The 23,865-nt window shown below is 49.7% G+C and overlaps 1 protein-coding gene across 4 annotated transcripts in view; it reads right to left on the reverse strand.

Moving 5' to 3' along the window:
* LOC119957983 (adenosine deaminase domain-containing protein 2-like) overlaps positions 1 to 23,865 on the reverse strand; it is a 96,753-nt gene that overhangs the window by 9,552 nt on the left and 63,336 nt on the right. For all 4 annotated transcript variants that reach the window (XM_038786233.1, XM_038786232.1, XM_038786231.1 and 1 more), the window contains 3 exons: positions 14,642 to 14,809; positions 4,992 to 5,206; positions 3,407 to 3,641 (listed from right to left, as the gene is read on the reverse strand). In XM_038786233.1, coding sequence (XP_038642161.1) covers positions 3,407 to 3,641; positions 4,992 to 5,206; positions 14,642 to 14,809 — 618 coding nt within the window. The remainder of the gene's footprint in view (positions 1 to 3,406; positions 3,642 to 4,991; positions 5,207 to 14,641; positions 14,810 to 23,865) is intronic.

The following is a 23,865-nucleotide window of genomic DNA, read 5'->3' on the forward strand; positions in this document are numbered from 1 at the left end:
ATAGGGTGGATACGTGGGTTGAGTAGGGTGATCATGGCTCGGCACAACATTGAGGGCCGAAGGGCCTGTTCTGTGCTGTACTGTTCTATGTTCTATTCAGCCCATCGAATCTGCACCGGCTCTTGGAAAGAGCACTCTACTTAAGCCTACCTCCACCCTATCCCCGTAACCCAGCAACCCCACCTAACCTAAGTGCAATGTAGCATGGCTAATCCACCTTGCCTGCACATCTTTGGACTGCAGGAGGAAACCAGAGCACCCGGAGGAAACCCACTCAGGCACGGGGAGACCGTGCGGACTCCGCACAGACAGTGACCCAAGCGAGAATCGAACCTAGGACTCTGGCGCCGTGAAGCCATAGTGCTATGCTACCGTGCCACCCACTATGTCAGGCTTGACTATCACTATGTCAGGCTGTTGCTTGACTATTCTGTGAGACAGCTTTCCCAATTTTGGCACAAGCACCCAGAAATCGGCAGGGCTGAGTTTGCCGTTGTCGTTTCTGGTTCCTAGGTCGATCACGGGTGGTCACCCAGTCTCATTCCTCATTGATTTTCTAGCAGTTTGGTACAACCGAGTGTCTCGTTCGGAAATTTTAGAGGGGCATTTAAGGGTCAACCACATTGCTGTGGGCCTGGAGTCCCATATAGGCCAGACCGCGCAAGGGGGGCAGATTTCCTTTCCTAATAGACATTAGTGAACCAGATGGGTTCTTACAACCATCGACAATGGTTTCATGATTATCATTAGACTTTTTATTCCAGGTTTTTATTGGTTGACTTCAAATTCCACATCTGTCCACAAGCATTGACCTAGGTCTCTGGATTACTAGTCCAGTGACAAAACTACTACACCGCTGCCTCTCTGTAGGGCATTTAGGACCACGATGAGGAGGAATTTTTTCACTCAAGAGGATGGTAACTCTTTGGAATTCTCTACCCCCCGTTTGGCTGTGGCGGCTCAGTCATTGACTTTGCTCAAAGCAGAGGTTGATCAATTTTTAGATAGTAATGACATCAAGGAGATACAGATCGGGAAGATAGTGCTGAGTGAGAAGATCGGCTATGATCTATTTAAATGGTGCAGCGGGCTGGAGGAGATCGAATGGCGTACTCCTATGTTCTCATAAATCAGGATTTTGTAAACTTTGCTTCTCAGAACATAACAGGAATCACAGCCAGTACAGGTGTTAGCTTGGATTAACAGTGATACCAGAAGGGGGTATTGGTGATGGCGCCTCTGCCGTTCCCACCGGCGCGCTTCTCCACCAATCCTGTAGTGGTGGCGGATCTGGGGACAGTGGAGTAGACACGTGGGAGCAACAGGAACATCGGTCTGGTCCCCAATATGTGACAACCACCGGTTTGCTCCGGCAATGTTGATGGGGGGCGGAGGGCAGGGATTGAGCAGATGGGAGATTTGTTCTTGGAAGGGAGCTTAGATACATAGAATTTAGAGTGCGGAAGGAGGCCATTCGGCCCATCGAGTCTGCACCGGCTCTTGGAAAGAGCACCTTACCCAAGGTCAACACCTCCACCCTATCCAGTTGAGGCTAAGCAGTTGAGGCTCCTTCATTACATGTTTTTAAGGTAAAGATAGATAGTTTTTTGAAAAATAAAGGGATTAAGGTTAAGGGTTATGGTGTTTGGGCCGGAAAGTGGAGCTGAGTCCACAAAAGATCAGCCATGATCTAATTGAATGGCGGAGCAGGCTCGAGGGGCCAGATGGCCTACTCCTGCTCCTAGTTCTTATGTTCTTATCCCCATAACCCAGTATCCCCACCCAACACGAAGGTCAATTTTGGACACTAAGGGCAATTTATCATGGCCAATCCACCTAACCTGCACATCTTTGGACTGTGGGAGGAAACCGGAGTACCCGGAGGAAACCCACGCACACACGGGGAGGATGTGCAGACTCCGCACAGACAGTGACCCAAGCCGGAATCGAACCTGGGACCCTGGAGCTGTGAAGCGATTGTGCTATCCACAATGCTACCGTGCTGCCCCTGGCTTGAGGCCGCTGGAGGACAAGTTTGGGTTGACGAGGGGGAATGATTTCCGGTATATTCAGGTGCGGGATTTTTTTTTTTGCACAGGCAGGTGCCATCTTTTCCACTCTTGCCACTAAGGGGGATCCAAGATAGGGTAGTGTCTAGAGGATGGGTGGGGGAGGGAAGTGTCTCGGATATTTACAAGAAGCTCATGGGGGCGGAGGAAACGCAGACTGAGGAACGGAGGCATAAATGGGAGGAGGAGTTGGGAGGGGAGATTGGGGAAGGCCTGTGGGCGGACGTGCTGAGCAGGGTTAATGGGACTGCAACATGTGCCAGGCTCAGCCTGATTCAGTTTAAGGTCGTCCACCGGGCCCACATGACAGTGTCCCGGATAAGCAGGTTCTTCGGTGTAGAGGACAGGTATGTAAAGTGTCTGAGAGGACCGGCAGACCATGTCCACATGTTTTGGGCGTGTCCAAAACTTAGGCGATACTGGCAGGGGTTCGAGGACGTCATGTATCGAACACAAGGGTGGCAATGGGTCCGGAGGTGGCGAGTTTTGGGGTTTCAGCGGGCCTGGAAGTCGGGGGGGGGGGGGGGGTGGGAGAAGGAGAAGAGAGAGAGAGAGAGAAAGAGGCCGACGTTTTGGCCTTTGCTTCCCTGGTAGCCCGGAGACAGATACTTCTAGCTTGGAGGGAGTCAAAGCCCCCGAAGTCGGAAGCCTGGCTGTCAGACATGGCGAGTTTCCTGGGCTTGGGAGAAAATCAAGTTCGCCTTGAGAGGGTCGTCGTTAGGGTTCGCCCGGAGGTGGCAACCATACATTGACTTATTTGCGGAGAATTAATCGTCAGCAGGGGGCGGGGTTAGGGGAATGTAGTATAGGGGGTCAATTCGGCAGATCTGGGTAGGACGGGTTAGGGCAATTGCACTGTGTACTTGGTTTATTGTACAGTCCTTTTGTTCTCTCGTTCTATAATTCTACTGTTTACAATGCCAAAAAATACCTCATTCAAATTGTTTATCAAAAAAAAAGTGATACCAGAAAGCAGACATTATTTTCCTCAGTCTGGGGCGAGCTCTTAGACTGATACAGCACCGTCATCTCCTGGAGGGTTGGCACGTGGGGAGATCCTATCGATAGTTTTCAAGTGTCTGAGAGCTGTGATAAGCCTTCCATCTTCCAGCTGGCGCCCACAAATATCCGACAACCCTTTTAACAGCCATGCCAAATAGCGCAGAGGTAAATCTGATAGGCATGTTCACTTGACAATAACATCTACTGTCAGTTCTACCCTACAAGTAACACGTTTTGGCCAGTTAAAAGGAATTGCGTGCATTAGTTTTAAACAGTTATATTTCAGTCACGGTGTAATCCTTGCTACTAGCTGGAGCGGGATCATTAAGACTTACTCCTCTGAGATCTGCCCTGTGGTTCCATCCACTATTTCCACGGTTTTATCTCCCCGACACCAGTTTATGCTCAGCTTTTTATAAAGTGGTTCCGCCTCCTTTGGTTCCTCCTCGCCACAGTGGGAGAAATGTGCCCTCACAGCAGTGAACAGGACTGGGAGCTTCTCATTCAAACTCTCATCCACACGCTGATTGATTGCCTTTGTGACGATTTGCATCGGATGAAATTGGCCGGCTGATTTTGAAATATAAAAAAAAAGCTTTCACTCTTCAAGGAAGTTATCCCCTCAACCACCCCTAATTTAATATTCACTTTCCCGCTCACACGTTTGGGTTGGAAGTTACAGCGTTTGATATTCAACTATATATTTTTTAATGGTGCCAAGGCATTGTGTCTCAGTAATATTGGGTGGAGATTCTCCCCTACCCGGTGGGACGGAGTGGCATGAACCACTCCGGCATCAGGCCGCCCCAAAGGTGCAAAATCCTCCGCACCTTCAGGGGCTAGGCCAGCCCCGGCATGGTTGGCGCCCCACCGGCCGGTGGGAAAGGGGCTTGGCGCCATGCCAATCGGCGCCGAAGGGCCTCCGCCGGCTGGCGCGAGTCGGCGCATGCGCGGGAGCGCCAGCGCGTACTGGCGTCATCCCCGCGCTTGCGCAGAGGGATTCGCTTCTGCCCCGGGAATGGCGTTGACCACAGCTTCCGGTGCGGAATAGAGTGCCCCCATGGCACAGGCCTGCCCGCGGATCGGTGGACCCCGACCGCGGGCCAGGCCACCGTGGGGCACCTCCTGGGGCCATATCCCCCCGCGAACCCCCCAAGAAACCCGGAGCCTGTCCGCGCCGCCAGGACCCGCCGGTGAGGGACCTACTCTAATTTACGCCGGCGGGACTGGCAAAGAACGGGCGGGACTTCGGGCCAGAGAGCTCGGTCAACCTCGGGGCCATTGAGTTGTGTCGGACCCCGCCATTCTCCCGAGGCGGGCGGCGCGACTCAGGCCGGGGCAATTTTTTGGGGGGGCGGGAGAATTAAGAGGACAGCGGGGGCGGGATTCACGCCGAACCCCGGCGATTCTCCCACCCGCCAGGTGGGGTTGGAGAATCCCACCCATTCTGTTTGGACACAATCTCATGCATTGCGCAAACGCTCAAACACCTCGATTCACAGAGTGAGGGAACCTGATCACAGCCCAACATATTGAGGCCCCAGATTCAATTAAGAATCACCTTGGGTGAGGACAAGGGATAAATTTGAGAAGCCGCATGAAAAGTAAAATTGGCAGAAACTATATCCCTTGCAGCTTTAGTACAGCTGTATCACTTGCTCTGTGGATACAAGGAAGCCCCACCTCTGAGCAACATTCCTTACCTTTTGCCACGAGAAAAACACTTAATCAGGTTAGTCAGAAAGGCCAAGGACACACGTGCGAAAATCAGTCTGCCAAGAGCCACAAGGGAGAGACGCACGGCAAATAACTCGAGGGCAGCTGGCCACGTTAATTCAGTTTCTAAACAATTCAAAACTCCCAATGACAAGGTTATTATTCTTCTGTTACTTTCCCCGAATGAAATCAGTTTTTACTTACGAAGGACGACACTCGTGATGTACAGAGGTTTGATAAAGTGGCTGAGGAGAGCTCCCTGCGCCCCCAGCACCATCCACCGGCTGAGTTTATCGCTCGCCGTCATGCAGCAGACGTGAGTTGCCGTCACGCTCGGGCGGCAGTTTGCTGCCGGCATGGTGAAACCTTTGGAGTGAATGTGAAGTCTCATTTCAGGGTTCCGGTATGGCACTGGGTCCCTGCAGAAGACAATTATACCACAAAACATACGAGGAGAAAAGGTCAGTCATTCCACCAGAAACTGACTGGCAAAATAAAAATGCATGCATCCTGTTTATACTGACAATTTCACCCTGCGAAAATATTACAGCAGGTTCTATGTTAGGTGGTCTACAGGCCACCTAATAGTTCTAGGGATGTAGAGGAAAGGATGGCGAAGATGATTCTGGAAAAGAGCGAAAGTAACAGGGTAGTTGTTATGGGAGACTTTAACTTTCCAAATATTGACTGGAAAAGATATAGTTCGAGTACATTAGATGGGTCATTCTTTGTACAATGTGTGCAGGAGGGTTTCCTGACACAATATGTTGACAGGCCAACAAGAGGCGAGGCCACATTGGATTTGGTTTTGGGTAATGAACCAGGCCAGGTGTTAGATCTGGAGGTAGGTGAGCACTTTGGAAACAGTGACCACAATTCGGTGACCTTTACGTTAGTGATGGAAAGGGATAAGTATACCCCGCAGGGCAAGAGTTATAGCTGGGGGAAGGGCAATTATGATGCCATTAGACATGACTTAGGATGTGTAGGTTGGAGAAGTAGGCTGCAAGGGTTGGGCACACTGGATATGTGGAGCTTGTTCAAGGAACAGCTATTGCATGTTCTTGATAAGTACGTACCAGTCAGGCAGGGAGGAAGGGGTCGAGCGAGGGAACCGTGGTTTACCAAAGAAGTGGAATCTCTTGTTAAGAGGAAGAAGGAGGCCTATGTGAAGATGAGGCATGAAGTTTCAGTTGGGGCGCTTGATAGTTACAAGGAAGCGAGGAAGGATCTAAAGAGAGAGCTGAGACGAGCAAGGAGGGGACATGAGAAGTCTTTGGCAGGTAGGATCAAGGAAAACCCAAAAGCTTTCTATAGGTATGTCAGGAATAAAAGAATGACTAGGGTAAGAGTAGGGCCAGTCAAGGACAGTGGTGGGAAGTTGTGTGTGGAGGCTGAGGAGATAAGCGAGATACTAAATGAATACTTTTCGTCAGTATTCACTCAAGAAAAAGATAATATTGTGGAGGAGAATGCTGAGACCCAGGCTATTAGAATAGATGGCATTGAGGTGCGTAGAGAAGAAGTGTTGGCAATTCTGGACAAGGTGAAAATAGATAAGTCCCCGGGGCCGGATGGGATTTATCCTAGGATTCTCTGGGAAGCCAGGGAAGAGATTGCTGAGCCTTTGGCTTTGATTTTTAGGTCATCATTGGCTACAGGAATAGTGCCAGAGGACTGGAGGATAGCAAATGTGGTCCCTTTGTTCAAGAAGGGGAGTAGAGATAACCCCGGTAACTATAGGCCGGTGAGCCTAACGTCTGTGGTGGGTAAGGTCTTGGAGAGGATTATAAAAGATACGATTTATAATCATCTAGATAGGAATAATATGATTAGGGATAGTCAGCATGGTTTTGTGAAGGGTAGGTCATGCCTCACAAACCTTATCGAGTTCTTTGAGAAGGTGACTGAACAGGTAGACGAGGGTAGAGCAGTTGATGTGGTGTATATGGATTTCAGTAAACCGTTTGATAAGGTTCCCCACGGTCGGCTATTGCAGAAAATACGGAGGCTGGGGATTGAGGGTGATTTAGAGATGTGGATCAGAAATTGGCTAGTTGAAAGAAGACAGAGAGTGGTAGTTGATGGGAAATGTTCAGAATGGAGTTCAGTTACGAGTGGCGTACCACAAGGATCTGTTCTGGGGCCGTTGCTGTTTGTCATTTTTATAAATGACCTAGAGGAGGGCGCAGAAGGATGGGTGAGTAAATTTGCAGACGACACTAAAGTCGGTGGAGTTGTAGACAGTGCGGAAGGATGTTGCAGGTTACAGAGGGACATAGATAAGCTGCAGAGCTGGGCTGAGAGGTGGCAAATGGAGTTTAATGTGGAGAAGTGTGAGGTGATTCACTTTGGAAAGAATAACAGGAATGCGGAATATTTGGCTAATGGTAAAATTCTTGGTAGTGTGGATGAGCAGAGGGATCTCGGTGTCCATGTACATAGATCCCTGAAAATTGCCACCCAGGTTGATAGGGTTGTGAAGAAGGCCTATGGTGTGTTGGCCTTTATTGGTAGAGGGATTGAGTTCCGGAGCCATGAGGTCATGTTGCAGTTGTACAAAACTCTAGTACGGCCGCATTTGGAGTATTGCGTACAGTTCTGGTCGCCTCATTATAGGAAGGACGTGGAAGCTTTGGAACGGGTGCAGAGGAGATTTACCAGGATGTTGCCTGGTATGGAGGGAAAATCTTATGAGGAAAGGCTGATGGACTTGAGGTTGTTTTCGTTAGAGAGAAGAAGGTTAAGAGGTGACTTAATAGAGGCATACAAAATGATCAGAGGGTTAGATAGGGTGGACAGCGAGAGCCTTCTCCCGCGGATGGGGGTGGCTAGCACGAGGGGACATAGCCTTAAATTGAGGGGTAATAGACATAGGACAGAGGTGGGTTTTTTACGCAAAGAGTGGTGAGGCCGTGGAATGCCCTACCTGCAACAGTAGTGAACTCGCCAACATTGAGGGCATTTAAAAGTTTATTGGATAAGCATATGGATGATAAGGGCATAGTGTAGGTTAGATGGCCTTTAGTTTTTTTTTCCATGTCGGTGCAACATCGAGGGCCGAAGGGCCTGTACTGCGCTGTATCGTTCTATGTTCTATGTTCACTTGAGCATTAAGCTGTCAACGTGAATCATGAAAGTGCGACCAGAATGCGAACTGATGTGACCATCAATTCACTCGAGACACGATTGGAAGTAAACTGTGGTTTTAATAGACTTGCAACTGAGCCTGCCTGCGACCAGAAGAACTGAGGGCAGGCTCACACGGCTGCAGCACTTTATACTTCCGGTAGTGGGAGGGGCCATGGGCGGAGCCGAGGGCGGAGCCCTGTACAAGCTCCTCGTCTCCCCCTGTGGGCAGAGCCGCGCAACGGCTCACAGATAGGGCCCACAAGGACACAATACAATAGTGTGAATTACATTCACCACACAAACTACTCCCCAGAATAAACAAATTGGTTAAACAAACCCCACTGCTTCATGTCCCAACTATTTTTTCTCCGTTCATCCAGTCTTTTCCCACCTATAGTTTTTATATTTGATGCTTTCGTCGTCTAAACAGGTTACAGATTCCTGGCGCTAAACTTCTTTTTACCATGGACATCCAATCCATCTACATCTCTAGCCCACCAGGACATAAGACATAGGAGCAGAATTAGGCCACTCAGCCCATCGAGTCTGCTTCGCCATTGAATCATGGCATATATTTTTCTCATCACCATTCTCCTGCCTTTTCCCCTTAACCCCTGATCCCCTTATTAATGAAGAACCTATCTATCTCTGTCTTAAAGACATTCGGTGATTTGGCCTCCACAGCCTTCTGCAGCAAAGAGTTCTATAGATTCACCACCCTCTGGCTGAAGAAATTCGTCCTCATCTCTGTTTTAATGGATCGTCCCTTTAGTCGGAGATTGTATCCTCTGCTTCTAATTTTTTTCCGACAAGTGGAAACATTCTCTCCACGTTCACTCTATCCAGGCCTCGCAGTATCCTGCAAGTTTCAATAAGAGCTCCCCTCATCTTTCTCAACTCCAGTGAGTAAAGACCCAGAGTCCTCAACCGTTTCTCATACGACAAGCTCTTCATTCCAGGGATCATTCTTGTGAACCTCCTCTGGACCCTTTCCAAGGCCCCAGCACATCCTTCCTTAGATACGGGGCCCAAAACTGCTCACAATACTCCAAATGGGGTCGGATCAGAGTCTTATATAGCTTCGGAAGTACATCCCTGGTCTTGTATTCGCGCCCTCGCAACATGAATGCTAACATTGCATTTGCCTTCCTAACTGCCAACTGAACCTGCACATTAACCTTAAGAGAATTGTGAACAAGGACTCCCAAGTCCCTTTGTGCTTCTGATTTCTTAAGCATTTCTCCATTTATTTATGCCTCCATTTCTCCTTACAAAGTGCGTAACCTCACATTTTTCCACTTTGTTTTCTATCTGCCACTTCTTTGCCCACTCTCCAAGCCTGTCCAAGTCCTTCTGCTGCCCGCCTGCTTCCTCAATACTACCTGTCCCTCTACAGATCTTTGTACCATCTGTAAACTTAGCAACAGTGCCTTCAGTTCCTTCTTCCAGATTATTAATGTATATTGTGAAAAAAATGAAATGAAATGAAAAGAAAATCGCTTATTGTCACAAGTAGGCTTCAAATGAAGTTACTGTGAAAAGCCCCTAGTCGCCACAATTCCGGCACCTGTTCGGGGAGGTTGATATGGGAATTGAACCATGCTGCTGGCCTGCCTTGGTCCGCTTTCAAAGCCAGCGATTTAGCCCTGTGCTAAACCAGGCTGTGCTCAACCCTGAGCTAAAAAGTTGTGGTCCCAGAACAGACCCCTGAGGCACACCACTAGTGACCGGCTGCCATCCTGAAAAGACCCCTTTATCCCCACTCTTTGCCTTCTGCCAGTCAAGCAATCCTATATCTATGCCAGGGTCTTACCCTTAACACCATGGGCTCTTAACTTATTGAACAGTCTCTTATGTGACTGAGAGTTGTCTGTTTCTTCCTCCAAGAAGCCTGGCCAGCCTCAATCCATCAACACCCTCCTCGCTTGGTTCAACTTGTTCTCACTTTGAATGACTTCTTCAACTGCATTCACTTCATCCGAACAAAAGATGTTTCATTGAGTACCTTCATGGGTCTTAGCTATTTGTGGGTATGTGAAACATCCTTGTTCCAGTCCCACTCAGGTCCCTTCCTCACCTTTTTTCCCCAGTACACTGATGATTGTATAAACGCTGTTTCCCCCCCTCAACCTGAACTGAAAATTGAATCAACTTTGCTTCTAATTTCCACACTTCCCTTGTCTTTACAAGGACCATCCCCAGGTTTTCCCTCCCCCCTTGTCTTCATGTTATAACCTGCCTGCTTACCATTGGCTGGGGACTAATGACAATCCCAAAATCCTGTGGGAGTATGAGCTTCCCCAACGAGGGGGGGCGGAGAAATCGTTAGCAGACTCCCTGCATAAATAGAGCTGGCCAGTTTGGAACCAGAGAGAGAGGAGTTTGGCAGCAAGAGAAGTTGCTGTTGTGTGTATATATGTTAATTTGTAAATAAATGTTATTTCTTTGTATCCTGAAAACTCGTGTTGGATTCTTCGTGGCCCTCACAAAACTTCACAAGGACCATCCCCAGGTTTTCCCTCTCTCAACTTCTGAGTCTATTGTCAGAAATGGAGGCAATCAACCAAAGCGACCCAACTGTGGCTTACCTAAGAGATTAAGAATAGTATTAGATCCAAAGAGGAGTCCTATAAAGTTGCTAGAAAAAGTCGCAAGCCTGAAGACTGGGAGAAGTTCAGCGAAGGAGGACGTAATTGATGCGGAGGGGAAATGAGATTCAACTTGCAAGTAACTTAATAGTAGACTGTAAATGGTTCTATAAATGTATTTAAAAAGAAGATTAGTGAAGACAAATGTAGGTCCCAAATCGGCCAAAAGGGGAATTTATAAGAGAACAAGGAAATGGTAGAGCAATTAACAACCACATTAGTTCTGTCTTTCCGGAGGAAGACGCAAATAACTTCCCAGAAATGCTAAGGAACCAAGGGTTTAGTGAGAAGTCATTAATTCAAAGAACAGGCGCTAGAGGACAAATTTAATCTGCCGACAGGAAATGCTTTTAAATTTCTGCAAGTACGAGCCTTCCTGAAAAAACAGGTAGTGGCCTTTCCGACGCTGTCGCCACTGAGGATACAGGACAGGGTCCGGCACCTGGGTGGGGGAGGGGAAGGTGTCGGATATCTACCAGGAAATACAGGAGGCAGAAGAAACCCCGGCAGAGGAGCTCAAGGGCAAGTGGGATGAGGAGCTAGGTGAGGAGTTGGAAGTGGGTCTGTGGGCAAAGGTCCTGGGCAGGGTTAATTCGTCATGTGCCAGGCTCAGTCTAATTCAATTTAAGGTGGTCCACTGGGCACACATGATGGCAGCGAGAATGAACAAGTTTTTTGAGGTAGAAGACAGGTGTACGAGGTGCAAGGGCAGCCCAGCAAACCATGCCCACATGTTTTGGGCATGCCCGGAGCTTAGAGAGTTCTGGCAAGGGTTCGCGAGGTCAATGTCCAAGGTGCTTAACACACCAAGTTCAGAGATAGCAATCTTTGGAGTGGCAGAAGACCTGGGAGTTCAGGGGGCAAGAGGCCGACATCTTGGCCTTTTATTTTATTAATGTGGAGTGACTCGAAGTCCCCGTGTGTAGAGACTTGGGTTAACGACATGGCTGGGTTTCTCAGCCTCGAGAAAATAAAGTTTGCCTTAAGATTGGATTGGATTGGATTTGTTTATTGTCACGTGTACCGAGGTACAGTGAAAAGTATTTTTCTGCAAGCAGCTCAACAGATCATTTAGTACATGGGAAGAAAAGGCAATTAAACAAAATTCAAGAAAATACATAATAGGGGAACACCAGATATACAATGTAACTACATAAGCATTGTAAGAAGTCTTACAACACCAGGTTAAAGTCCAACAGGTTTGTTTCAAACACGAGCTTTCGGAGCACGGCTCCTTCTTCTCACCTGAAGAAGGAGCCGTGCTCCGAAAGCTCGTGTTTGAAACAAACCTGTTGGACTTTAACCTGGTGTTGTAAGACTTCTTACTGTGCTCACCCCAGTCCAACGCCGGCATCTCCACATCATACATAAGCATTGGCATCGGATGAAGCATACAGGGTGTAGTGTTAATGAGGTCAGTCAATAAGAGGGTCATTTAGGAGTCTGGAGACAGTGGGGAAGAGGGTCTACACTAGGGTTCTCTCGGAGGTGGCAGCCTGTCGTCGACTTTCTCGGGGAAAATTAAAATGTCAGCAGCAGCAGCAATCCGTAGGATTGGGATGGTGTGGGAAGACTAAGTCGCGTGGGGTAATGTCTATTTAATTGTTATTGTATATTCTCTTTTTGCACTATCTTAATGTTCACTCTATTTTGTTGTGTTATTACTGTTACTACTTTATTTTTTTTTTTATTTTTTTTTCTTAAATTTAGAGTACCCAATTTTTTTTTCCAATTAAGGGGCAATTTAGCGTGGCCAATCCACCTATCCTGCACATCTTTTGGGTTGTGGGGGTGAAACCCACGCAGACACGGGGAGAATGTGCAAACTCCTCACAGACAGTGACCCAGGGCCGGGATTCGAACCCGGGTCCTCAGCGCCGTAGGCAGCAATGCTAACCACTGTGCCACCGTGCCGCCCTTGTTACTACTTTATTATGAAAAATTCTGCAAAACCTTAATAAAATTTTTTTTTTTTTAATTCAAAGAACAGTCGCCGAAATGTGGCGACTAGGGGCTTTTCACGGTAACTTCATTGAAGCCTACTTGTGACAATAAGCAATTATTATAATTATTAGTATTACTGAAAAAATAGTCTTGGAGACATTATAGCGACTGAAATCTTACAAATCCCCAGCGCCTAATAATCCACATCCCAAGGGATTAAAGCAGATGGCTGAAATACAGGAATTGTTGGTTGCCATGTCCCAAAATTATGTACATTTTGGAACAGAATGGAGGGTGGCAATTGTAACACCGCTATTTAAAAAAAGGAGGGAAGGAGAAAACAGGGAATTACAGACCGGTTAGCCTAACATCAGTAGTAGGGTTTATTATAGAGTCGATTATAAAGGAGCCGATGACAGGACACTTTGAAAATATCAATGTCATAGAATTTACAGTGCAGAAGGCCATTCGGCCCATCGAGTCTGCACCGGCTCTTGGAAAGAGCACCCTACCCAAGGTCAACACCTCCACCCTATCCCCATAACCCAGTAACCCCACCCAACACTAAGGGCAATTTAGGACACTAAGGGCAATTTATCATGGCCAATCCACCTAACCTGCATATCTTTGGACTGTGGGAGGAAACCGGAGCACCCGGAGGAAACCCACGCACACACGGGGAGGATGTGCAGATCCGCACAGACAGTGACCCAAGCCGGAATCGACCCTGGGACCCTGGAGCTGTGAAGCATTTGTGCTATCCACAATGCTACCGTGCTGCCCATATGGGATTAGACAAAGTCAACGTAGATTTATGAAAGGAAAATCATGTCTGACAAACCGAAGGGAATTTGTTTGAGGGTGTAACCAGTACAATAGATAAGGGTGATCCAGTGGATGTGGTGTATTTAGATTTTCAGAACGCTTTTTGATAAAGTCCCACAAAGGAGATTAGTGTGCAAAATTAAAGTGCATGGGATCGGGATCATATATTGGCCTGGATTAAGAATGGATTAGCAGGCAGAAAACAGAGTAGGAATAAATGGATCTTTTTCAAAAAGTGGCAGGTAGTGACTAGTCCCATAGGGTGCAAAGATCAGGTGGGGTTCTGGGATTGCGGGGGGAGGGTGGTGGACGGACCTAGGTAGAGTGCTCTTTCAGAGGGTCGGTGCAGGCTCGATGGGCCGAAAGGCCTCCTTCTGCACTGTAGGGATTCTATATCTGAAATTGACATGCTGGGAGAGGCATCAACGGTTTTCAAGGCTGCACGAGGGAAGACTTGCCACACAACCCGATTCCCTCCAGCCCAGCCCCCTTGACCCTCACCACTCCTGAGGGACCCACATTGGTAAGTGTAGAGAGGATATTCACCCCCTTGCTCCCCCTCGGTGTCCATGGCACCTGGTGCCTGCCTTTAGGGACCAGTAGTGATTTGTGCCCAGGCGACCGGGGTGGGGGAAGAAAGACGAAGCCACTGCATTCAACTTTGATCTCCCTATTGAGATTAAAGTCAATGCAAATGATTTATGATGAGGTTTGCGTTGCGGAGGGAGCAATGTGTCCGGAGAATTGCTCCAGTTTACTTTGTTTCTTTCTCCAGAGACTAGCTGACTGCCGAGTATTTTCTGCTTTTATTTCAGATTTTCAGAATCTACAGTATTTTACCTTGGTATGAGGAAAATATCATTGGACGTGCTAGTCAGAATAGTAGTGTCTTGTGAGTAGCAGTCAGGAGCATCTTGATTTCAACCCGATTTATCAACATCAGCATTTTTAAAATATGCACACCTTTGTGTACGGCCAACCTGCGGGGTGTGGTGTTAAATTTTGTTTGATTATGCTGGAGAGGTAAATGGTATACAAATGAAAGTAGTGGCTGTTGCTTAATGGAACAATGGTGTCCCACAGCCAAACAGGACACAGGAGGGTTGAAGGAATACCTGCACAAACTATAATCACAATTACAGGTGGACTTTGATCTCTGGAACCGATGTGTTGAGTTTTGTTGTCGTAATTGGATTCACCCTCCCTTTGAATATGTCTTGTAAAAATATAACTTATCTGACGAATATTTCCACGGAGAATTAATCATTTCAAAAGTGCCCCAGGGTGACAGCTGAACACACTTACATGAGAATGCTCTGAGCAGCCCCTTTTGGAACTTTGCTGAGGTAAAGATGGAAAAAAATATTCTTCTTGAGGGAGAGTAAATCACTTCCTGAAGACTTGCAGAAGATGCATTTTTCTAAACCCACAGGGTCATTACTGCACGAAAGAAGGAGCTGTTTAAACAAATATCTGCAAAAATGAAAAACAAGTTACCGGCTATAGAAGGGACATCACAATATTAGATATTCCTATTAGAAAAGGTAAAGACTTTTTCTTATCACATTTACATAGAACATAGAACAGTACAGCACAGAACAGGCCCTTTGGCCCTCGATGTTGTGCCGAGCAATGATCACCCTACTCAAACCCACATATCCACCCTATACCCGTAACCCGACAACCCCACCCCCCCTTAACCTTACTTTTTAGGACACTACGGGCAATTTAGCATGGCCAAACCACCTAACCCGCACATCTTTGGACTGTGGGAGGAAACCGGAGCACCCGGAGGAAACCCACGCACACACGGGGAGGACGTGCAGACTCCGCACAGACAGTGACCCAGCCGGGAACCGAACCTGGGACCCTGGAGCTGTGAAGCATTTATGCTAACCACCATGCTACTGTGCTGCCCTTAATTTGCATTTGTTTCTTCTCTTCCTGCATTCCCATCTGAACAAAAAGCTGTGTTTGATTGGAAACCAAACTGCAAACAGTTCAATGATACCTCAATATACAGACCAGGGGCGGAATTCTCCCCTACCCGGCGGTATCATTGGACATGCTAGTCAGAATAGTAGTGAACCACTCCGGCGTCGGGCCTCCCCAAAGATGCGGAATTCTCCGCACCTTTAGGGGCTAGGCCCACGCCGGAGTGGCTCCCGCTCCGCCAGCCATCGCGAACGGCCTTTGCCGCCCCGCCGGCCGGGGCCGAAAGGCCTTCGGCGGACGTCCGCGCATGCGCCGGTGCGTCAGCGGCTGCTGACGTCATACCGGCGCATGCGCAGGGGAGGGGGTCTCTTCCGCCCCCGCCATAGTGAAGGCCATGGTGGGGTGGAAGAAAAAGAATGCCCCACGGCACAGGCCCGCCCGCCGATTGGTGGGCCCCTATCGTGGGCCTGTATCCCCCCCCTCCCCAGGACCCGCCCGCGCCGCCACCAGATGTGCTTTGATTCCTGCCGGTGGGAATGGCCTGTCAGTGGCGGTACTTCGGCCTATTGTGGGCTGGAGAATAGCCGCGAGGGGCCCGCCAACCGGCGCGATTCACTCCCCCACCAATTCCCGGGTGGCGGAGAATTCGGGCCACGGCGGGGGCGAGACTGACGCCGGCCCCGGGCGATTCTCCGCCGTCCCCGGGGGGTCACAGAATTCCGCCCCAGATTCAACCCAGGTTCTGAGCCAAGCCAGTCAACAGTTGTCAAGGCAGTGAAGCGTGGGAAAGAAAAAAAGGTCTCAAATTCTCACTTTAACATTTTTTTTTTCATTTCTTTTCCCCCCCCCAATTTAAGGAATTCTGCTAAGTCGGAGAGCCAGTCTTTGGCCTTGGGTGGTGCTGTTGATCTCCAGCCGAGCAGGAGTCTCCAGCGGCGATCACGGAGGCAAAGGCGTCTGCCCCTCTCCCCGTAAAGAGCTCTGGCTCTTCAGACACCCCGAAGGTTGCCACGAGTGGGCATGGCACCACCCTCACGACATTGGACCTGGCCTCGAAAAAGGTGATCCGATACCCGGCAAGTCTGGGACAGGACCCGAACACGTGGGTGTGGTTGGCCGGGCTTCCCTGGCACCGTTCACATTTGTCCTCCACCTCCGGGAAGAACCCACCCATACGCATTCTGGTCAAGTGTGTCCTGTGCATTACTTTTAGCTGCTTTAAGCTCCGCCCTGCTCATAAGGAGTTGATCCTATGCAGTGCTTCGATCCAGAGTTCTCCCCCACTCGATGCCCAATTCGTCCTTCCACTTTACCCAGTGTATTGTCCAGCGGTGACGGTGCCTTCTCTAGTAGTTGTCCGTACACGTCAGCGCAGTTACCGTTCCCTAGTTCGCCCGAGGTTTGTCCTCTGTCCAGTAGGGAGTGGCCTGATGGCTGGGGGAACGTAGCGGTCTCCTTGTGGAGGAAGTTCCATATTTGTATATACCGGTGCTTGTTCCCTTTCGGGAGTCGGGAGCTTGGCCGTTCGTTCCCCCAGGTTCGCTACTCTGCCGTCTATACAAGCCCCCCCACCGTCAGTCTCCCTCTGTCCTGTCTCCACCTTTTAAAGGAGGCGTCTATTGTCGCAGGGGTAAACCTATGGTTCTTGCAGATGGGGGCCATGGTGGACACTGCAACCAGATTGAAGTGTCGCTCGAGTCGATTCCACATCCTCAGCGTGGTCACTACCACTAGCTTCTCGAGTACTCGGCTGGGGCTGTGGCCAGTGCTCAGAGGGATGTCCCCGTGCAGTTCTCCTTCATTCTTACCCATTCTGCTACCGACTCTTTGATCCACCCTCATACTCTTTCTGAGTTAACTGCCCAGTGGTGGAATAAGAGGTCTGGAAGAGCCATCGCCCCACCCTACACAAAAGTCATGATTAATTTGTCTACTTTGATGAAGAAGGCCTTGGGGGTGAAGATCGGAAGGGATCTGAACAGGAAGAGGAACCCAGGCAGCACGTTAATTTTTATTGTCTGCACTCTCCCCGCCAGGGAGAGCGGGAGCTTTCCCACCTCCGCAGGTCCCTCTTTACCTCCCCCACCACACTCGATAGGTTCCACTTGTCGAGGGCTATATGAATCCCCAGGTATCGGAACTTGGTTTGGGCCAGCTTGAACGTCAACCTCCCCAGGTCCGATTCTCCCCCTTTGGATTCACAGGAAAAATTTCGATCTTGCTGAGGTTGGATTTATAACCGGAGAAGGCCGGTATAGAGGTCTAAAGGAGCAGGTCATCTGCATGGAGTGAGACTCTGTGCACCCCATTTCCCATTTGGATGCCTCTCCAACCCTTCGCTGATCTGAGAGCGATAGCCAGTGGCTCGATGCCAGAGCAAAAATTAGCGTGAATCTCGCCTCGTGCCTGTGCAGCCGGAAGTATTCAGAGCTGGTGGTGTTTGTCTGTACGCTCACTACAGGAGCACTGAACAGTATTCACCCATGAGGTGAATGCTGGCCCAAACCCAAACCGTTCTAATACCTCCCATGGAGGTACTCCCATTCAACTCTGTCAAAGGCCTTCTCTGCCTAGGGAGATGATCACTTCTGGTGTCTCCTCCCTGGGTGGGGTCATAATTACATTCAGCAGGTGCCTGATGTTTGCTGTTAGTTGTCTGCCCTTGACGAAGCCTGTCTGATCCTCCTTGACTACCTCTGGTATGCAACTCTCCAGTTGCCTTGCCAGGACTTTGGGTGGCAGTGTTTAGGAGTGAGATGAGTCTGGATGACCCACAATCTGTCGGGTCTGTGTCTTGTTTAGGAATCAGTGATAGAGGCTGTGCCAGCGTGGTCGGCAGAATACCTCTTGACAGCAAGTCATTGAACATCTCCTGTAGTTTTGTCGCAAATGTTTTATAAAAGTCCACTGGGAATCCTTCTAGACCAAGTGCCTTCTCCGACTGGAGTTGATGCTCTCCATGACTTCCCCCAGTTCCAGTGGTGCTTCCAGTCCCTGCCTGTTTTCCTCCTCCACAGCTGGTATGTCCGACCTCATCTCCCCCTCCGGGGGCTCAGGTGTACAGTTCCCAGTAAAAGGTTGCAAAGGCCTCATTGATCTTATCCGGCGCTGTGACTAGCTTACCGTTCCTGGCCTTCACCAGTGCTAGCTTCCTCGTGGCTGCCTGCTTTCACAGCAGCTGAGATAGCAGGTGGCTGGCCTTGTCTCCGTGTTCATAACGTAATTGTGTCTGATGTAATTGCTGTATTATTTTCCTGGAAGAGAGCAGGTCAAATTCCAATTGTCGCTTTTTCCTCTCCGCCAGTAGTTCCATCGTTGGGGCTGTGGAGTATCGTCTATCCACCTCCAACGTGGAGTCGATTAGCCATTGCCTAGCCGACCTCTCCTTCCTGTCCCTGAATTCGCTGTAAACGATTATTTCCCACCTAATCACCGCCTTCAGTGCCTCCCAGAATGTGGAGGGCGAGACCTACCGTTCTGGTTGCAGGACAGGTAACTGTCGATGGCTTGTGACATTCTTTTGCGGAACACCTCGTCGGTGAGGAGGGCTGTGTCCAGTCTCCATGGAAGGAGTGCTCGGCCCGTCACCAACCTCATATCCATGTAGTGCCTGAGATTATAATTGTTGAATATTCAACCCCTCCTATCCCTGGAAGCACCGACTTGCCCACTGCAAGGAAGTGGATACAGGAGTACACTTGGTGAACTTGGGAGGAGTTCTCCCTCGGGTGGTTGAACTTGGGTCCACACCCCCACCCCTCCATAATGGTGTTCAGTTCCCTTGCCATTGCTGATTATTTCCCTGATTTTGGGCTGGGTTTGTCTGTTCTTGGATGCCGTACACAGTTGAAGTCTCCCCCTCATGATTAGTTGGAGAGGTGCAGTGGGCAAGTTGTGGGATTGACACAGGGCAATGAGGAGTCTTGGTCGGGGATTTCTGCCATGGTTTTTTTGATGAAGTGTGCGTCATCTCAGTTAGGGGCCTACATATTCACTAGTACCACCGGTGTCCCTTCAAGGACACCACTGACCATTACATATCATCCCCCGAGGTCCATTACCGTATTCGTCGCAAAGGTCGTCCTTTTACGAAACAGTACGGCTACCCCTCTAGCCCTCGTACCGAAGCACACTTGGAGGTCTGTCCTATCCAGCTCTTTCTTACTCTCAGTTGGTCCTTCTCCCTCAGGTGTGTCTCCGGGAGGAGGACTATGTCGGCCCTCAGGTTTTTTAGATGGGCGAAGATTCTGGATTTTGTCACCAGGCCGTACCCCCTTATACCACATGGACATGTCCCTGCCCACTGGGGTTTCCCTTGGTTTGTGGGCCATCCAAGATGGTCACCATTGTCTTCTTTGTTCCAGCAGTCTCCATCTGCGACCTGTTGTAACCAGCATTTTACCCGCCCCCACCCCACCTATTCCCCGAGCCCCTCTACCCTTTCCCCATACTCCGGCTACACACCTTCCTTGGTTTGTTGTTTTGTCCCCCCACTACTGACAGGTGTTCCCTTCCCTTTTGGGAGCTGCGGCCCACCCCCTCTCCCGTCCTTGCACTAGCAAACTTGCCAGCGTGGTGGCTCCCCCGTCAGAGCAGCTCCCTCAGCCCTTTTGGTTCCCCCCCCCCCCCTCCCCCTTCTCGTTTCGGTGTACCTCTGCTCTCTCTCTCTCCCCCCTGGACAGTGTTCAGTCCAGAAAACAAAAGATTACAATGACTAGTTCTATGTCCACTACTGCTATCTTCCCAGCCAGTTATTCTGTATGAACCCCTTTTGGGTAACCTATGATGTGACCATCAATTCACAAGACACGTGGTTGGAAGTGAACAGTGGTTTTAATAGTCTTACAACAGAGCCTGCCTGCAACGTGATGAACTGGCAGGCAGGCTCACGACTGCAAAGCTTTATACTTCCGGTTAGTGGTAGGAGCCATGGGCGGAGCCCAGTACAAACTCCTCATCTCCCCCTATGGGCATAGCCGCGCAACTGCTCGTATACCGAGCTAACATGAATACAGCACATCATATAACAGTGCGAATTACGCGGAATGTGATTCACCACAACCTATGGCAACAAAGAACATTATTTTAACACGGCGGAGGTCGCAAAGTCTCGCCGGGTACAACATTCCAAACCGCCCTTTACTTTTGATTAAAGCAGCCTTGGCCTCATTAAACTCTTGCCCATGTCGGCCCCAATGTCTTGGAAGATGCGGATTGTATGTCCCTCCCAGCAACACAACCACATGCTCCTTGCCCAGTTCAGCACTTTCTTTTTGTCTTTGGAACATATGGAGTTTCGCTATGATCAGCCACAGTGGATCTCCTGCTTTGGGCCTTTGTTGGAGTGACCTGTGGGCCTGGTCTACCTCTGGGAGTTTGACGAAGCCTTCCCCTCCGACCAGCTTTCTGAGCACCTGTATGACGTACTCGGGTTTCTGCTCTCTGTGCCCCCAGGAAGCTCAACGGTTCTTAGGCTCTGCTAGTGGGACCTGATCTCTCAGTTTTACCTCAAGCCCTCTCTGGGTTGTTGCCAACTTTTGCCACGTCTGGCTCGAGGGTGGAGATCCAATTATTCTGGTTGGCTGCCGCTTTCTCCAGAACCCACACGGTTGGCCCCTGGGTCTCCAGTCCATTCTTTCCAGTGCGTTTTTAAGGGGGCCAAAGCGATTCCTATGGCTGACCTCATGGCCGACAGGAGGTCCTCCTTAATGAAATCCCTGGGCGGGATTCTCTCAACGCGGGGTCGGGCCAGAGAATCCCCCCGACTGGCGTAAAGCCTGCCACGCCGCCCCGACGATTCTCCACAGAGCGGGGAATTGGCGCCAGCGTGGTTTGGCCTGGCGTCCATCGGGAGCCGCTCTACGCGGCTGGCCTGCCGATTCTCGGATCGCTATGGGCCGAGCAGCCGTCGTAAGAACGCAGAGTCCCGCTGGCGCCTCCACACCTGCTCTCAACCGGCGGGAACTCGGCATAGAAGGGTCAGGGGGGCCTCCGATGTGGCCAGGCCAGCCTCTCTGGCTGGGGGACTCCTTTCTTCTGCGCCAGCCCCTGTAGTCCTGCAACATGTCGCGTTAGGCCTGGCGCATTGAAGGAATCCACTGCGCATGCGCGCGTTGGTGCCGGTGCCACTACGCATGCGCAGATCCCGCGGCGCCCAGTTGACGCCGGGATCAGCAGCTGGAGCGGCGTGAACCGCTCCAGTGCCTTGCTGGTCCCCTGTAGGGTCCAGAATTGCTGATCCCAAGACCGTGTTGACCCAGTTTCCAACGGCGTCAACACTTAGCCTCAGGATCAAAGAATCCTGCCCCATGTTTTTGGAGCACTGTTGAAAGGAGCTCCATCCACAGCTCCGTGGGTGAGTGAGCCAGCGTTCACAATCTCACACGGTCCGCCATGCACTGCTCCACGTGTCTATTTGCTTTGAAGTCTGGATCTTCCACTCCAGATTTTTACTTCTGCTATTTTTCCAGCTCCGTGGCTGGTTTGAAGACATTTCCACGGATTGTTATTTTTTACATAGACATAGAATTTACAGTGCAGAAGGAGGCCATTCGGCCCATCGAGTCTGCACCGGCTCTTGGAAAGAGCATCCTACCCAAGGTCAACACCTCCACCCTATCCCCATAACCCAGTAAACCCACCCAACACTAAGGGCAATTTTGGACACTAAGGGTAATTTATCATGGCCAATCCACCTAACCTGCACACCTTTGGACTGTGGGAGGAAACCGGATTACCCGGAGGAAACCCACGCACACACGGGGAGGATGTGCAGACTCCACACAGACAGTGACCCAAGCCGGAATCGAACCTGGGACCCTGGAGCTGTGAAGCGATTGTGCTATCCACAATGCTACCGTACTGCCCTATTGTGAGACCGATCAGCACATCGGCACCACAGAAGGTCCCAAATTCGCACTCTTGATCACTGCCCAGTGATTTCTGGTAGAAACTGTAAAAGGGTGTAATTATGGAGAGGATTAGACTGTTTTTACACCCTTAGAAGTTGTGCACCAGCCAACAATTACTGCCTGGAATCAAATGAAAAGTCACCCAGAATGTTTTTTTTTGTGTTTGTTCTCACTCTCTAGTAAGAAAAAGCAAGGGGGAAAATAAAACAGAGTTTCATCACCAATTTCGATAGCTGAGCAAGGTACGAGAAAGAACAGCAATGACACAAAGAGGACAAGGACGTCCGTGTGAGATGAGCGTTAGCACTTTCGAGCCAGACTGAGCATCGGCTCCATTTCATGTCTGCCTTGCTTTCACTGCTGTGAACATAGGAAGCCAGAGTTCAAAGCACTCACAAACTTGAATTTAATAGCCTTCCGCTGAATTGTTTTATGCTTGAAAACAATTGTCCAGATCAGTCAATTCTTTTCAACATTAAAATGCGAAGTCGTGAAATTGAGAAATTGGAAGGCACTAGGCAATGCCTGTGAAACACTTTAGAGGGAGCTGTTGTGCTACATAGTCCAAAAACTGCATGCATGGTACCAGTTTGCTCAGGTACCATGTGGGGTCAGAGTTGCAAGTTAGCTTTTATTATACAGAGCAGAAACTTTGTGACAATACTAACTCTCCTCTCTCAGTCCAAAACATGCCTCCCACAGGTAATTTGTCAGGATATCTGTCTGAGCAAGAGTGCGGTTATTCAGACCACGTGCGCTGCCGGCAAAGCGGAGGATCCCGCCGACGGAGAATCACGCCCGTGGACTTCCCGACGGCACAGTGGGAGCCCATTGGCTGGCTGCCGGGATGGAGGATCCTGCTGCCGGCAGGGGCGCGTTGCGCCAGAAAAAGGGTCTGGCGGGACGGAGAATCCACTCATGGACCAAACACACACCAAATTAAATTGCCTATTTGAAAACAATTAAAAATGACCTCAAGCGGTCTCAAGATAAATATTGATGAGTAAGGCCAATGACTCATTTAGATGCCCTCCGTCGTATAGCAGCCATGGATTTCTGTCACACAAGGCTGCCAGGTTTGCTGCCGCGCCTTTAGGATAAATGTGAAGTTTCATTTCAGGGTTTTGCAATGGGGCAGGGCCCCTGCAAAAGATGACTGTGAAAAAAGATCTGCATTTCAATTCAAAATATACAGCTGACAAGATAAAATTGCATATACCCTGTTGGTATGTCAATTTTACCCCATGTAGCATGGCAACATAGTGGTTAGCACAATGGCTTCACAGCGCCAGGGTCCCAGGTTCGATTCCCGGCTTGGGTCACTGGCTGTGCGGATTCTGCACATCCTCCCCGTGTGTGTGCGTGGGTTTCCTCCGGTTTACTCCCACAGTCCAAAGATGTGCAGGGGAATGTGGATTGGCTAGGCTAAAGTGCCCTTCGTGTTCAAAAAAGGTAAGGTGGGGTTTCGGGGATCGGGTGGAAGTGCAGGGAGAGGGTGCTCTTTCCAAGGGCCGGGGCAGACTCGATGGGCTGAATGGCCTCCTTCTGCACTGTAAATTCTGTGATCTGTGATAACAGAGTGGAGGTTAAGTGTTAAGCTGCCGATGTAAGCCATATAAAGGGCAACCTAAAAAGCAGTTATAAAAAGGGTGAATTGATAAATTTCCCCAGATTATAAGAAAA

Source organism: Scyliorhinus canicula, chromosome 27 (genome assembly GCF_902713615.1).
Source record: "Scyliorhinus canicula chromosome 27, sScyCan1.1, whole genome shotgun sequence".
Taxonomy (NCBI): Eukaryota; Metazoa; Chordata; class Chondrichthyes; order Carcharhiniformes; family Scyliorhinidae; genus Scyliorhinus; species Scyliorhinus canicula.